Here is a 16914-nt window from a genome sequence, read left to right as displayed (position 1 = left end):
TAATATATCGTACTTTCTTATTATTAGAATTGTGATTTAATTCAAGTGTAACGTAAAGGTTCTTTTAGAAACTCTGTTTTAAGAGACTTAATTTTTTAGAAAACGTAAAATCCAACAGAATATTAGTCCAAGAAATGGTGACGAGTAGTCTTAGAAATAGATTTACTTGAGTAAATTAGTAAATAAAGATAAAATAAAGATTTACATAAGTAAATATATTTTTATCTTATCACAATTATCTTCGTACTTTTTAAACTGAGGTAACTAAATTACTACTGTTAATGGAATAAACAATTATTCTATAACAAAAAAACCGACTTAATTTTTTTTATTCAAATATATAAATTAGACTTACCAGAAGCATACCTATACTCTCCTAAAGAATATATTAATTTTCCAAATAGGAATAAAAAATAAATAAATTGCGACCGCTTTGATACCACCTCCTTTTTTTTATGAAATGCGTTTCATTTTAGTGGTAACGGTATGAATGAGCAAATGCCAAATAATAGTAAATTATTACCATATATATAGGCGCTGTAGAAATATTAAGCACTAGCTGTTACCCGCTTTGCTCGCGTAGAATATGAATATATTTACAAATTAACTTAAAATATTACGTTAATGTAAGACCTCTTTCATTTCAGCCCTTAAGATAGAATATCCAAAAACGCTTAAATGTGAATCAACTCATTTTTAATCGGTAGCCCAGAAATAAAATTCCATACTTCCAATTTCAAAATGACGGTCTTCCAGACTACATACGAAATGTCAACCCAATTTCTCTCCTTACTTGTAAAATATCCAAAAACGCTTAAATATAAATCAACTCATTTTTAATCGGTAGCCCAAAAATAATATTTCATGCTTCTAGCTTAAAAAATGACAGACTTCTATGCAAACTTTCAACCCTTATTTCACCCCCGTAGGGGTAGAATATGCAGAAACACTTAAATAGGTATCTATTCCTTTTTAATCAGTATCCCAAAAATAAAGTTTCATGTTTCTAACTTAAAAAATTACGGACTTCCATACAAACGTTCAACCCCTATTTTTTAAATATTTGTAGAATTTCCAAAATTTTAGTTAGTTAGTTTATAAGTGTACAGCCTAAAATATAAATTTTATGCTTCTAGTTTTAAAAATGACAATACTTTCAACAACTTACAATCTTTCATCCCCCTTTTCAACCGGTTACAGCACTTTTTTCTAAATAAAAAGTAGCCTATGTCCTATCTCAGGCTCTAGACTATATGTGTACCAAATTTCATTTAAATCGGTCCAGTAGTTTTGGCGTGAAAGCGAGACAGACAGACAGAGTTACTTTCGCATTTATAATATTAGTAAGGAAGTATGGATTACTCACATCGCCAATGCGCCACCAACCTTGGGAACAAAGATGTTATGTCCCTTGTGTGGCTGGTTCACTGAACCTTCAAATCGTAACTTATTAACTTTAACTAAGTATTACGGTTTGTTGTAAGAATATCTAATCAGTGGTGAATATCTAGTGGTAACTACCCAGACGAGCCTGCACCGGCCCTACCGCCGAACACAGGTTAAAAATCAGCTTATAACTTCTAGCATAACAATTTTTATTGTGATATTCTTATGATAACTCAAACTGTATTTTTAATTTATTTAAATTAATTGATTAGTATTGTTCTTATTATTGTGTTATTAAAATTTTATGTTTATTATTTCTGTAAATGTTTCAGAAGTAATATCTGATAATTTTATTTAGCAAAAAACGAACTGGTCTGTAATAATATTTTTAGTGTTCTTGTTGGTAATGTAATAGAAGTTTTATGATAAATAAATATAATATAATAGTTACACTATATATTATACTAAGCTAAAAAATTCATTTAAAAAAATATTTTTACAGTGACGTTATGTAAACGAATCGGTTTCATTATCTATTTTTATTTTCTTTCTTTTCTTAAACGTTCAAATTACTTCATGCTAAGATATTCTTCAGTGTAGTGTGGTCTGTCGAGGTCAAATGGTATAGACTTTAAGCTTTAAGCATGCCTCTATGTTAATGCTAATAAACTTCAAATCAAGTAGCTGTACCGTGCAGAGACACACTCACCTCTCCTCTCCTTCTCGTGACAATATTTCCTTGTTTGCAAAATTTGAGGTACCCGGGATAATTATATATAAAAAAAAAATTATATATTAATTTTTTCCGTATTTTTTATGTTTCGATTTTAGTTATTTTAATATACGTACATGTTTACCAAGTAGTATTATAATCTAAATTTTACTATTATTGATGATTATACAAATTTGAATTTTAAGACGACGACTTTTTCTTAGTACCGGAATGTTGTGTGTACAAAGTTTGTGTGCTAAGCAAATAATAATTCTACGATGAAATCTTGCTAAAGTTGCAATTAAAAAGATCACTTGCGAGCAATATTTTATTTATAAGAAATAATACAAGAAGGATCAAATTACGATCTCCACGAACCAGATACGAGTTTCGTCTTCTTAGCTTTTAAAATAATGACATTTCATACTAAAACATCTTTGTTGGATTGTTTCATGTTATTACTTGGAATTTATTTACAATACTACGAAGTTATTAAATTTTTATAAAAAAATATTATTTATAAAAATTTAATTATTAATTAATTTAACAATTTTTTTTTACTTTTATATTAATAATGTACCTACCTAAGTAAATATATAATAAAATAATTATTTGGAAACCATGGAAAAAATCGTTAAAATGTTTAAAAGTTCAGGAAATTTAAGCAGTTATTTGATATCTTGTGTTTTTAAGCTTATAAATCGTTTAAGCTATTTAGAGATAATAAGCATTATGTAGTACGCTTGATTAATTATAGCGGGGAGGTGGGGATGGGGGATATTGTCCTCGCTGACCCTACATCTGAACTAGTGCAAGTTTTGTACCAATTAGTGGATTGTCTTTTTAAGAATATATGTAATTAAGCAATGTGTAAAATTTAATGTTCTGTAAGATCTACGATTTTATTGCAAAAACACTTCTTTAAAACAAATAATAAAAATAGCATTATGTAATGACATACGGACCTAAAACGTGGCGACTTGCCGTACGGCTTGTCCACCAGTTCAACACACAGCAAGCCATGGAGAGAACTGTGCTCAGAGATTATCTAAGGGAGTTCACATGTGTGGTAGTCTTAAGAGCCCTGTGGCTCGGGGCGATAATATCCGTAAGGCAAAGATTGTACGAAGATTTCTGAAAATCGAGTTCAGTGGCATGTTATGATAGAGGCCTGTGTCCTGCCGAGGACTATCATAGGCTGGTGGTGATGATGATTAAGCATTAAGTGTCACGAACTAAAAAACTAGTAATATAATTTTATAACGTCAACTCACACATTTCATTGTCGTCACTAATATTTTGGAATTCCATTTTGGAGGATGAGTATACGCGTATAAAATATATTTTCTTTACAAGCAATGATTTTTATAGTGTCGATATATAATCGCCTTGCCGGTTTCAGCCTCGGTGGTCAGGGAGACTAGCAATCTACGCAGGACATATTGTACAGCACAAGTTTGTGCACAAACATATATTCCGATGGGACGGCATATCTGACACGACTGTGCGTGCTGTACGTGAGAATTTTTCGATATAAAAACTCATCAACGTTTTTTATCGTACTTATTTCGGTTCAAACCCAGAACCCCCTCTGCGACCATATATCTAGCCAAAAGACCAACGAAGCAGTCATATGTATGATATGGACGTATATACCTTTCCCATCGAAGGAGTCGAGATAAACACAGCTCGTATTTACATATTCCAGTCTATGCTAATAGCTGCTTATAACATATGCATCACAAACAGTTCATAATTAATATATCTTTGTTTGTAATACTTGGTGGTAGAAATTGGGCGCTTGCCTCGCTAGGTAAGTTCCACCCACTAATCAGATATTTTACTGCCAAACGACAATATTTAGTATTGTTGTGTCCGGTTTGAAAGGTATGTTAGCCAGCAGTACAAACTTGGCGTATTAACAATGTCTTTGTGCAATGTAATGGGCGGTGGTGACCACTAACCATCTGTTAATCTATTTGCAGGTCCGTCTACAAATTCTCTGAATAAAAAAATACAATACTATTCCACTTTACTACTTTAATTTGACTTCCTAAGATCCGATTGCGTTATTCAAACCGTAAATTTAAAAAAATACGTAATTAATGCCGTTGATTTTTTATTTAGGGTCCACACGACGAAAGGAGGTCGTCTGCTTTAAAAAAAAAGAAATGAATGTCAATTTAAAAAATATTTCGCTTACCAATATTTCGAATGTACTCATAATATTTGCATGAACCCGAAACGAAATCGCGTATGTACTTACGGTACCGTGTAGAGATCAATCATGCGTGGCCTCACTTGCATCGACAGGATTCTCGTCAAAACAAATATTGATATTCTCCCCTCTTTGAAAACAAACTCTGTTTTTATACGAAATATTGAATATGTTGATTTTCTCATTTCAACATACTGATCTTTCATATTCTATGAAATATAAGATAAACATTATATATTGATAAATATTTGTCATCTTTTATTTATACATAAATATATATTATTAGAATACAAGGTTGACACGAAAAAGTTCGTTTTAGAGAATAGGGCCTCCTCCAATCAAACATAACAGGATATACCTTGAAATACAAATATACTAAAAATATGATACCTTGTATTTTACACATTCGATTCGACGACGATATTTTCTATTTTAACAACTGCAATATTACGAGAATTTATATAATATACACATATATATCTACTCAAATTAAAGTTATTGCTACTACAGTGATACTACAATTTAATTAATTTATATAACATTACAATTGTATGTATAAAATTATTCCTGTCGATTTATCCTGATTTTGCAGTACTTGATTCATTAATTTAAGTATATTTCGCTCACATGATACCCTAGGACTAGCTAATTAAATCAAAATGGTTGAGTGCGTTCGATATTGGACACCGGCTTTAACAGCTAGCTCATAAATCTTGAGTCTGCTACCACCTTATACTTCCCTGGTACTTGTTGTCTCAATAAACATAGATTCAGATATATTTATAAATTATATTGAAGGTCCTTCATGACATTGCGTTTATGACCAAATATTAGATGTTATCCACAAATACTGAACCTGAAAATCACTCTAATATTATCGAAGTGAATTATCAACAAAATTGTATCGTCCAGATACAATATGTTCACAATTATCACAAATCAAACTAACCTACTAATAACACTTTTTGTAGAATATACAAAAAATCAAGCGACCACATATTACTATGCTTACAGTAGCTGTATATAAATAAATAGTTAAGACGTATAAGATTTTAAATTAACATGGTTATTTTTATTACTATCAGTATTTAAAACGGGATATTTACAATATGGTGTATATATCATCAAATAAAAATAAAAAACATGGTAAATATCCCGTAGCGATAGAACTGATAGTTAAGACGTACCTATAACTACAAGAACGATAGTATCACCAATATCTAGAGAGTTTGGAAAAACAACAAGTTTGCAGCATCTCAAAATAATTTCTTAGTATCTGCAGTTCGTCTTTTGCAATTTTTGAAGCCTTGTATATAATAAATATAGAAATTATAAGATTCGATTAGTATATCTAAATAAATCTTAATATTTATGGCACAAAAACAGTTACTAGATTCTGTATAAAAAGACATAATGTTTGATTGTTATGCGATAATTATTACTATAGGAGCAACTTCCAATATTTTTAACGGGGTTGGCAAACGAGCCCATTGGCAACCAGGTGGTAAGTGGTCATTATTTAAATTAATTATGAAGTTAAAGAACTTCTTAAATTGAAATTAAATATTTATAAAAATAATAAAACTTGAAAATAAAAAAAGCTTGATCGTCTACAAAATAAAATAACATATTTATGAAAAATATTTTTATTGAATGTAGACAGAATTAAATATAATATGATAGGTACTATGCTAACAATTTTATTTTTATTATTTTACTTAAAGTATTTGTCATTATTCGAATATATAATAGTTTTTCTATTCGTTATTCAATCGATTAATCACCAAGCGTGTCTCGTCCGCTGTATATGTCGGTACATAAAATGCACTTATTTCCGTTACTTAAAATAATAAAGTTAATGTAGAAATATTTTTATTTAATGAAGTATAACAACTAAAAAACTATGGACTACTTAATGCAACTTAAGTTGGAGCCCAAATATGTTGATGAAATATAGTTATATTATATATCTAGGTATAGGTAATTCCAATATTTAATAACATTTAAAATGAAACAATTTATATGTCAATAATCTTATGTGAACAAAACCTCGAGTTCACGGAACGACAAAGCGAAATTTCAAACGATTTCGTAAGTAGGACGACAAACTGGCGCCTGAGTTAGAACTTAGTTAAAGATTAGTTTTATCGTAAGAGGCTTTTCACACGCTGTTATAAAGGATACCTAATGATACCATTTTCAGAATTGAGAAATTATGATGAAGCTAAAGGCAAGATTTCAACCAATATCATTGACGCAATAAGAAATATAACTTATTCCTTACATTGCCAATACGCACCGAACTTTGGGAGCTACCTTTAAACTCGAACACAACAATACTAGCGGTAGAATATCTGATTAGTGTGTGGTACTTACCCATACGGGTCAGAAATGCCGTGTCTTATTTTTTCGATGTAATCAATGATGACGAAATAAGAGAGATCAGTGTTCTACTGATAAACAATGTTTCTAAGTAAGACAATTATTGACTATTTTAATATATTATTATGTTGCAAAAAAAATCGTTGCATTCAAATCGTATAACAATTTTTCTTTCCATATTTCTCTATAACCGGAAAAATAAGCCTATAAGCTATGCTCTCCAGAGTTCCAGATCTCTTTTCTCAAATACTTGTAGCTACGTTTGTAGTTGTATAATTGCGTAGCAATTTAAAATCAACATATACTACTTTATTCAAGTTACTTCTAGAAGAACTTTCGAATCGTCATTTTACAATTTTGTTACAAGATAAGCTAACGGCTCCGAATGTAAATTTTACCAACAAGAAACTTACACTAAGTTTTACGCTTTTTGAAGTGCAAGGATTGTTATCATACTAATGTTAATTATTTTAGTCGATTTTTTATTGTTTATTTTTTTATCATTTTTTTAACAACATCACAATGTTAAAGACGTTAAAGCACGATCAATATAGTATAAATTTAAAAAAAAATTATGCTTTATATATTATTAAAATTTTTGAATCAAAGGCGTCTCACCCAGACGTTACGTACAAAGCGTGGCTGTTAACTTATGAATTTTACAACAAAATAATTTGACAAAACGTCGTAATTTTTTTTTAATTTAATTATAATAGTGTACATTTATTTTTACTAACAATATTAAAACTATATTTTAAATTTTATTAATAAAAAAACTAACTGTACAAAGTTTCGATAATATTGCAAGGCAAATCTCTCAAGTACCTTTTCTTTGCCAAATAAGCTTTGGAACCAAATGTTGATTGATTGAAGACGTTGAAAGATTGAGAGCAGGAGCAGTTTGTTTATAAAATATGATTTTTTTATTTGACCTAAAGTTTAAGTTTCGAAAAAAGTTATATAATTTATCAAAGTAACGTTAATGGGCAAAGCAAGTAGGGTAAGTAGATGCCATATTAGATTAATTTAAAGGTACCATCGCAGTCAATTAAAAGCCTGAATTCATTGGTCAAAAAGACCAATTACAGCTACTACTATTTTATTCGAATAAACTTCACAATGAAGCGTTTTTGAATCGTCAATATTTAAACACTACGACCGTTTCGGAAAGCAGCATCCGGCCAGATGAAACGGCAAGAAACTCGCATCTACTATGCGACTCTTTTAAAAGAAACAATTTTATTGAACACGAATTGTAAACAACAGCCAGGGCTGTTCAATCAAAGAATCAGTCCTGTGATAGAACCTAAACATAAAAAAACGCGTTTTTTTTTCTAAAAAAAAATTATTTTAATGAATACTAAGATTTGTTGATTAATTTAGTCGTAAAACATTTTTAAAATTTTTTAAGTGATAATCTGATATTTTCCGGTATCTCATTATATATGCGTATAACATTGCTCAAAAACGTTCTCTGTACCGTATTCAAACGGAAAGTAAGAGTTACAAGTTTATTCTTATTTCTTGTATTTATATTTTTGTATATTCTTCTGTATAAACATTATATTATCATAAATAGCAGTCGCTAATACACCTATTTCTTTAAATTTTTCGCGTAATTATGTCCTAGAACTAATATTGTAAATAGTTCGAATAGATATTTTATGGAGAATAAATACTATTTCTATATCTGCTGCATAGCCCCATAACAACATGCCATATGACATAAGACTATGAAAATTACTAAAATAAAATAGTCTAGCAGTACTTATGTGTAATAGAGCACAACTCTGTGTGAAAACACAGGTTACACTTCCTAACCCTCTTATCTGACTCTTATAATCCGATTGGACGGCAAATCCGATTGGACCGTAAAGCGTACAGGCGAATTATCAACGGCTTTAAGCGCCATCCGAGGCAAAGGAGTGTAAACACTGTTAACTTCCAGTCTCCGGACTGTTACTGAGAATTTTTTGATTGAAAAACCAAATAACTTTTTATCGGCCTGAAGTATGAACCCAGGACCTCGAGATTTGTGCTTCCACAAGACGAAGAAGGCAATCGTACACATAATTATATTAGACGGAAATTTTAGATTTTTTTCAAGGCGCAGCGCCTTTTCATTTCCGAGACCGAGTGCTACTTCTATTATTATCTGGCTAGTCTGCCATTGGCTACTAATTATAGAAATGATGTGCTTCAAATCGAGCTTAGCTCAAAATTTAAGATGTGTCTGATATATAGAAGCCTAAAAATAATTTAATTTTCTTTTAGGAACATTAAGATACTGTTTTTATTAGTGATCGAAGTTTATATTATGTCATACAATAGATGACTTGTAATCATATATAAAATTGTAACAAATTTAATTTAAGTCGAGAAAACCTGTTTTTAAACAATAAATCAAATTCATTTTTTAAAATACAATTAATTTCTCTTGTTCGAGAGTAGAGAATATACCTTTCACGATTTTTGACTGCTAGTGAATAATATTTCATAATAACAACTTGGATTTCTTCAACGACGTCCTTAGCTTTTTTTGAATTTGGAATTTAGTCAAACAATTTAATTGCAATCACGAATGACACATCTATCTATGACTATATATTTGACTAAATGAAGCTAGTTTTTGGTCACGACATAGAGAACTAAAACAAACTGATCATAGCTCTAATTATTAATAACTACCTGATAATAAAATGACCTTTGTTACTTGCTTTCATTTTCGATTTGAGTATTTAGACATTATGATGCCACTTCATAACATACTGTCTCGTATTTTTGATACTTTTTTGAAATGAAGTCGATGAGACATAAATTCGACAATGAACGACAAAGAAACACAAATAAATAAATTTAACGTGTGTGAATTGCACATACACACTTTTTTATTACTTTATTATAACTTGCCTCTAAAAATTTGCCTGTTTTTATTTTGATGGTATAATCAAAATAAATGATAACAAAAACTTAATATTTCCACGCGTCAGATTTTATCAGTTGTTAAACTTCTCCGAACAATTCCACAGCCACAATAGTGACTGTCTCATATGATATTAGGCTTCCCAAATGAAACAAGTATAGCAATAGTAAATGTAAATGAAGTGAATTATGAACACATATATGATAATCAGAGACAATGAGATTTATACATAGACAATTTTACTACTATTTAATAATATAATATATTCCTAACAATTTGTTTATATGAAATCAAGCAGTTTGTTTGGTTTCTTGACGGAGATTATTTTCTACTAATTGCAATTATATTTGTTATAGATGATGTCCGAAGACAGGTCCCGAGTTCAACAGAACGATCTTCTTTTACACGAGGCCGTGATCAAGAATGAACCAGAAGCAGTCAGGGAGGCTTTACGAAGACCCACAAATGTCAATTGCAGGAACAATGTAACACTATAATATGTACCTATATTACAGTTTTGACATTTCAGGCAAGGAAAAAGTTTCAATACGGACTTAATGCATTTGCATTTAAAAAAAAACATTATAATAAAACGATACGAGTACGATAACTTTTTTTTTTTTTGTTAATATTATAAAGTAATACAACTTGGAAAGCGATGTTGTTTTGTCGTTTGGTTTATGCATTATACAAATGAATTGTACTGAAACGAAACGGATTGTACAGAAAACTTAAGGTATAACAACGTACTTACTACGAACCTGTCAAGGGTTAGCTATCCCTGGCGGAAATTAAAGGAGCGCCAAAATAATTTGAAGTGTTCGAAAAAATCTTTTGATCAAACAATTGCCAAATAAAAACTAGATCAGTGTTCGCTCAGTCGATATTTTTGAAAATTTTGAGGAAATTTTCCTACTTTTATTACAAAATATTTTCAGTGATAAAGCTAACGTTCATCAATGTCTACCAGAACAAAAGAAAATTGTTTGATAAACAGGAAAAAAGCACAGAACTGTTTTGTCTTTTGAGGGAAAAATTGCTAAAATATCAACCTTTACATAACAAGAAAATTATTGTGTCTACTGTCAAATTATCTGTTACCTTTCTTCGTATCTTAACAAAACATTTCATAACAATTTCAAAACATTATATTATACAAAATATATACAATCCAATTGAAATATTATTTCCAATGAAACTGTTTGAAAAATTGAGCGTAATTGATTTGATAATAAGCTACATCTATGTATTCTCGACTTCCGTAGAAAGACCTTTTTATTTTAAAACGATAGACTGCATATTCGTTGAACCGTAACATTTTAAAGACGTTGAGACGTAAAAATTCATTCAAAAGTTAAAGTTCTTGTAGCAGATGTCAATTCCTTTAAATTTTTCTCGTGAGAATTTTCTTTTTTATATAGAACTTAAAATATTTAGTTAATTAAAACGAATTAACGAACTTTCTCCGGAAATTTGTCCATACATATTATTCATTTATCTATTAACTTTCGCCGGCGGTTTTTCCGAACCGATACGACTTGGGAATCTTCAAGAAAAGAGCGTACTCCTTCCTTAAATGCCGGCAACGCATCTGCAAGCAAGGTGTTGCAGATGTCCATGGGCGGTGGTAGTCACTTTTCATCAGGTGATCCTCCAGCTCGTTTGCCACCTATCATATAAATAAAAAAAAAACTCTGTCGGCTTATCTGTTGCTCCTTCACGGCCAAACCTCACGAATTTAATGAAATTTAGTATAAAGCAAGTTTCAACACGAAGAAAAGACATAATCTACTTTACCCTAACACCTGACGACCAAATAATAAAACGCGAGCGAAGCCGCAGACCACATATAGGTTTATATATTCCAGGAACCGCTTCTTCAAAAACGAAGTAGCAAACGCGAGTTCATAATCTATGTATAAACTTGGTAAATATAAAACATTTTAAAATTGATATATTTCCCACGTAGTCTTTTAATTAACAACAAGAAAGACATAAAAATATTAATGAATCATACTATAGCAACAATATTATTCATTCAAAACATAGTTCTATTTTTTTAATCATACACATTCGAAGGCGGTTAATTTTTTATGAAGCTAAACATTTTCTCTTTTTTCTTACATTGTATTTATTTCAACTCGTTTCATGAATATTAATAATTTTGTGTATGATTTTTTTTTTCATAGTACGGCCGAGCGCCAATTCACTGGGCAGCGAGCAGAGGCAACACTGAAATAATAAACTTACTTATAGAAGCAAAATGCGACATTGAAGCTGTAGACAAGGTAACACTCACATCAATACATAAATCAAATGTTGATTTACTGGTATTTATGTACACATATATTAATATATCACTGTTATATTGTAAACACCGTTAAGATATAATCTATCTCGCGAGATTGGAAACTATCGTAAGAATATGAACGACGATTCAACTTACCATAGACCGTATAAAATTTTTAATACAATAGTCTCTCGGTTTAACTTTAATTAAAATTAATGTCGATAAATTATAATCTATGGAATAATGATGGGTTAAATTAGTAAGCAGTATGATACGGTTCACGATCCCTTGAAAGTTACGTCACATTATAGTCTCGTGAGATTATAATCTTATACAAATATATTAAACTGTCTTTTTTATTTTTATGTTTAATAAGGCTGATATATCTTTAGGAAGTCATTTTTTTTTTCTTTTATAAAAATTAAATACATTTATCTTATAGTGAACAAATATTAGTAACAAAGTAAAATTTGAGGAAAATTCTGCTTTTGATTTAATCAAAATTTTCTGCGTAGAATCAATCGTTTTTATTCTAATCCTTACTATATCTATGAGACGTTGGCTGTGAAAAAATATAATTAAGAATTATTGGGAAAGAACCAAATTATTTTCCAAACAACATACTACGTATATTTTATTAAAAAAGTAACAGCCTTCAAATGTCCCACTACTGGGCTAAGGCCTCTTCTCCCTTTGAAGGGAATGTTAAGTTAAGCTATTCCACGATGCTTCTCCTTTGCAGGTCGGTGGATACATATGTGGCAGAATTTATTTGAAATTATACACTTGCAGGTTTCCTCGCGATGCTTTTTTATATCACCGAGCACGAGATTAATTACAAACACAAATTAAGCACATGAAAATTCTGTGATGCTTGTCTGGTTTTTAATCCGCAATCATCGGCTAAGATACATTCATCCCAAGCACTGCGTCATCTCAGCTCTCATAACCAGAGACTTAAAGTGAAATTAAAATATACTACGCATATTTATCAATGTAATGCGTATATTGAAGCTTATTGAGTTATGAGAATTATTTGATAACGCCGTTAAGTTATAATCAAACTAACAGTGACTACTATCGCGAGTATATTTTATTATTGAACCAATATTTTTTACTTTTATTTTTCATCATTAACAAGAATGATGTGGTGTTTTTTTTTTCTTTTCACCCAGTTTGGAATGAGACCACTGTTAATGGCAGCATGGCACGGACATCTTAACGCTGTACAAACTCTCGTCAAAGCAGGCGCTTGTCTTGCAGCTACTAACAAGGTATGCTGTCCCAGTACTTTGAATAAAATAAATTCTAAAGATTTATTAACAGACACAACCAACCTTTTTTACATGTATCCTGGTGACCAACACTTTTATTGGTTTTCATGAAAGATTTCCGTACAACGATAATAATGAAACGAGTAGTAAAAAATATTAGTTGAGCAACATTTTGAGTACAACTCTTTATTTTATTTTATGAGTATGACGAATACGTCGCGCTTCATTAATTATTTACTGCTTCGTTTTATGGCATTTTGATAGCGTATGTAGTTAATATTAAGTTCTTACTTAACATTGAAATTTACACTATATTCATTTAAAATTTTGAAATAATTTATTTTACGAATAATAACTTAGATACTAGCGATGGCCTGGATAGTTGGTTTAAATTTATGCTAAAAATATAGATTTATTTATTATAATACTAATATTAAAATTACTATAAGTACTTTAAAAATATTATGTTAAAATCACAATATGTTTTAAAAATAGAAAAACAATGACATTCTTCAATGCGCGTGTGCTCGTGGATCCAAGGAAGTAGCAGCTTACGGAATAGCCCTCGGCGCTAAGATACAAGGATGCGACATGGCGGGAGACGCACCTCTTGCTCTCGCAGCACGCGCTGGCTACACTGCCGTCGTTGAACTATTGCTGGAGAAAGGAGCCTACATAGACGCCGTGAATAAGGTTAATTTGTTTCATGTTACTCATTTAAAACTTGTCATTTGTATAGTTTTGTTTTTAGGCCAATGCATGTTTATTAAGGAGAATTGTTTGTAACATAGAACATCACTAATACCTTTAGTCGGCTTTTAAGATAAGCACGAAAAGAAAATTGTGTAGGCTCTATTTTATTTTATCAGAACTATGGGGTACTTCTATCTAACGTAAAATATCTTAGCACTAAAATATTATATTGTTTGAATACTTTATAATTAAATTTAAATTGCTTTCAGCCATTAGAACCTCCCCATCTCACTTCTTGAGTTTCGTGAGCTTAAATTAGTTTATTATAATTGTATCCCATCAGTCAGACATTTAAATGTCCCAACCATCCATGTGATGTCAAAAAAATGATCCCAAATAAATAGGATGAAGCAAGCCTATTGTGATATTAAGAAGAAAATTTAAACCGTACGTAAGTTCTTTATTATTTAAATATGATATTCAACATTTCTGTTTTTATTCAATTGTAAAATATATTCTGAATATATTTTCTTTTGCATTATTTTTTCAATTAAGTAAGTCATGAAAAGAATCATTTGTTTTTCAATTAAGACTATAAACAATAGTTTTATAAAAGTTGGCGCGCCTCGGGCGAATTGAGTAGGTACTGAACATCTTCATCGCTGCAGGTCAAATATCAAATTACTTGAATATTATAAAAATGTTCTACTTTTTATGTAAAAACTGTCAAGTCAAATGAAAAACAAGCTAGGATTGTATCATAACACACAATTATTGGTGGTAGGGCTTTGTGCAAACCCGTCTATGTGGCGATGTAAAAAACGGTTAATATTTTTTACAGCGCCATTGTCTATGGGCTGTGGTGACCACTTACTAACAGGTGACCCATTTGATCGTCCGTCTACCTATACCATAAAAAATACTCACACGAGTTACGTTTTAATATATTTCTTAAGTTACATGTGTGGGATCGCAGACACATTGATGGAGGCGACGAAGATGTATTATCACTTGTCAGTTTCACTTACAATAACAACGGCTAAGAGTCAAAATCAAAGCACCGGTTTTTCTATCAATTGTAGCCGCTATGATTGTTCCTAGTATTCATAGAATGATGATGATGTTCCAGACCGGTTTTCTATAGCCACCTACAGTGCACAAGTGTGTGCGCAAATACAGGGGCACTGTCTATTCCCTCACTCTTATGATCCAATGGGACGGGGAAACGGATCAACTTGAAAAAGTGCAGACGCAAGACCAACGGTTTTTCGCGGTTTCCTAGGCACGGGACACACCTCCAACTTCCAGCACAATTACTTTCAATCGCCCCGACCAGGGGTTTAAATAATATTAATAAATAGTAATTATCCAATTTTCCATATCCTAATTTATTGATGGATACATTTTCAGAAAAGTTTATCATTTTAGAATTTTGCTACATCCAAATTTAAAAGTTTAGTAAGAAGAATGTGAGTAATGCCTACACTGTGTTTTTTTTCTATTAGATTATAATTTTGTTCGCTTATTTTATTTCAGATATTTAATTCCATAGGATTCATTGAAGCATTTTTAATTGACACGTGAATCCTAGTTTGATATCTCTTATAATATACCGATATTCTGTATAATGCCAAAGGCTTTATAGGAAACGAATTGTTCAAACTTGCTTAGCATTTACATAATAATCATATATCAATATATTGAAAAAAAAATCGAAAACCATTTTGTCCTGTTCCATTCAAGGGATTATCCGTTGGATTAAGTTCGCCTTTGATTGAGCCTATTATGAAAACAGCCTCACGGAAACTCCTGAACGAGATGTGGCATTTTTTCACTCCACAACAACTGCTTCTGTTGTACAAAACGCAGGTGCGGTCTTGCGTTGAATTTTGTTCGTACTTTTGGTATGGATCCGCTAAGTACTTAATGGAGGCCTTGAATCGGTTGCAGCGACGTGCGGTTCGCATTATTTGCGACCGCTTATAGTCTCAAATACCCTCGAACCTTTACAATTGCGCCATGAGATAGCGGCGCTTTCTATCGACTGTATCACTGTTAGTGTTTGAGGAATTATTCTTTCTAATTCTTACTTTCCCTTTCCTTTACAAGTCAATGCGTGCTGGTTCTCGATGACGCCGCCTAACTGTGACATCAATTCCATCACGCACGAAGAAATTTGGCAACTCTATTCTTTGTGGTACCACCAAAAAACGTCCTCATGTAACCTACGTTCCTTCAAAGAGGCGTGAAGATGCATTTTATGGATGGCATGACGAGGGCGACATTCTTCCTGACTGTATTAGCCAAATTCACATTTGGCCTCCATTACTACTTAACATCAGGTGCAGTGGAGTCATATGCTAACCCATATAATATTTTAAAAAAAACAGTCTAAAAACGAATTATCACATACAATGTTGGCGTGTAAAAAAGATCAAAAAAATTGTTATCTCCGTCTGTCGGTACGTCAAATATTTAAAGCAATTCAAATTGCGTGTCCGATTAATGATTGAGACATAAAATTTAAGCAGCACGTCAGTCCTTTGATTTCTGAACATTATTATTTTTGTTTAACAAAAAAAATACCCAACTTTTATACCTACGATTCCATCAATAATATAGCGGCAATCGCATTTGATTTGTTAGCATTCATTGAAGAGAAAATGAAAATGGGGACAATTTCGGAACAAACGTCTTACGAATAAATAATATTTTTTCAAATTGGTCTTTAAACGACGGACGTTATGCACGAACTACCATACATAAAAATATAGATAAACATCGAAATTGAGAAACTCCTCCTTTTTTGAAAACGGCTAAAAACGTAATGAGATGCAGAATGTCAATCGAGCTGTATCAATAAAAACACGGATAATGAGTACCCAGATATTTGTTTTTACAATGTTAAGATGAAGAAGTAACAAATAAACAAGTAAATAGCTTTGGGCAAATTGCTAACAAGACCTCGAAGACATTACACAACAAACAAACTCTGATTATATAAATATATATATTTTTATATCACACAAATATAAC

At 31.2% G+C, this 16914-nt stretch overlaps 1 protein-coding gene across 1 annotated transcript in view; it reads left to right on the top strand.

Moving 5' to 3' along the window:
* LOC113398569 (serine/threonine-protein phosphatase 6 regulatory ankyrin repeat subunit C-like) overlaps window positions 1-16914 on the top strand; it is a 50609-nt gene that overhangs the window by 19884 nt on the left and 13811 nt on the right. The window contains exons 2-5 of the mRNA XM_026637367.2: window positions 9978-10106; window positions 11811-11909; window positions 13087-13185; window positions 13681-13878. Coding sequence (XP_026493152.1) covers window positions 9978-10106; window positions 11811-11909; window positions 13087-13185; window positions 13681-13878 — 525 coding nt within the window. The remainder of the gene's footprint in view (window positions 1-9977; window positions 10107-11810; window positions 11910-13086; window positions 13186-13680; window positions 13879-16914) is intronic.

This window comes from Vanessa tameamea, chromosome 14, assembly GCF_037043105.1.
Source record: "Vanessa tameamea isolate UH-Manoa-2023 chromosome 14, ilVanTame1 primary haplotype, whole genome shotgun sequence".
Lineage (NCBI taxonomy): Eukaryota > Metazoa > Arthropoda > Insecta > Lepidoptera > Nymphalidae > Vanessa > Vanessa tameamea.
This window is presented reverse-complemented; position numbering and strand designations above follow the sequence as displayed.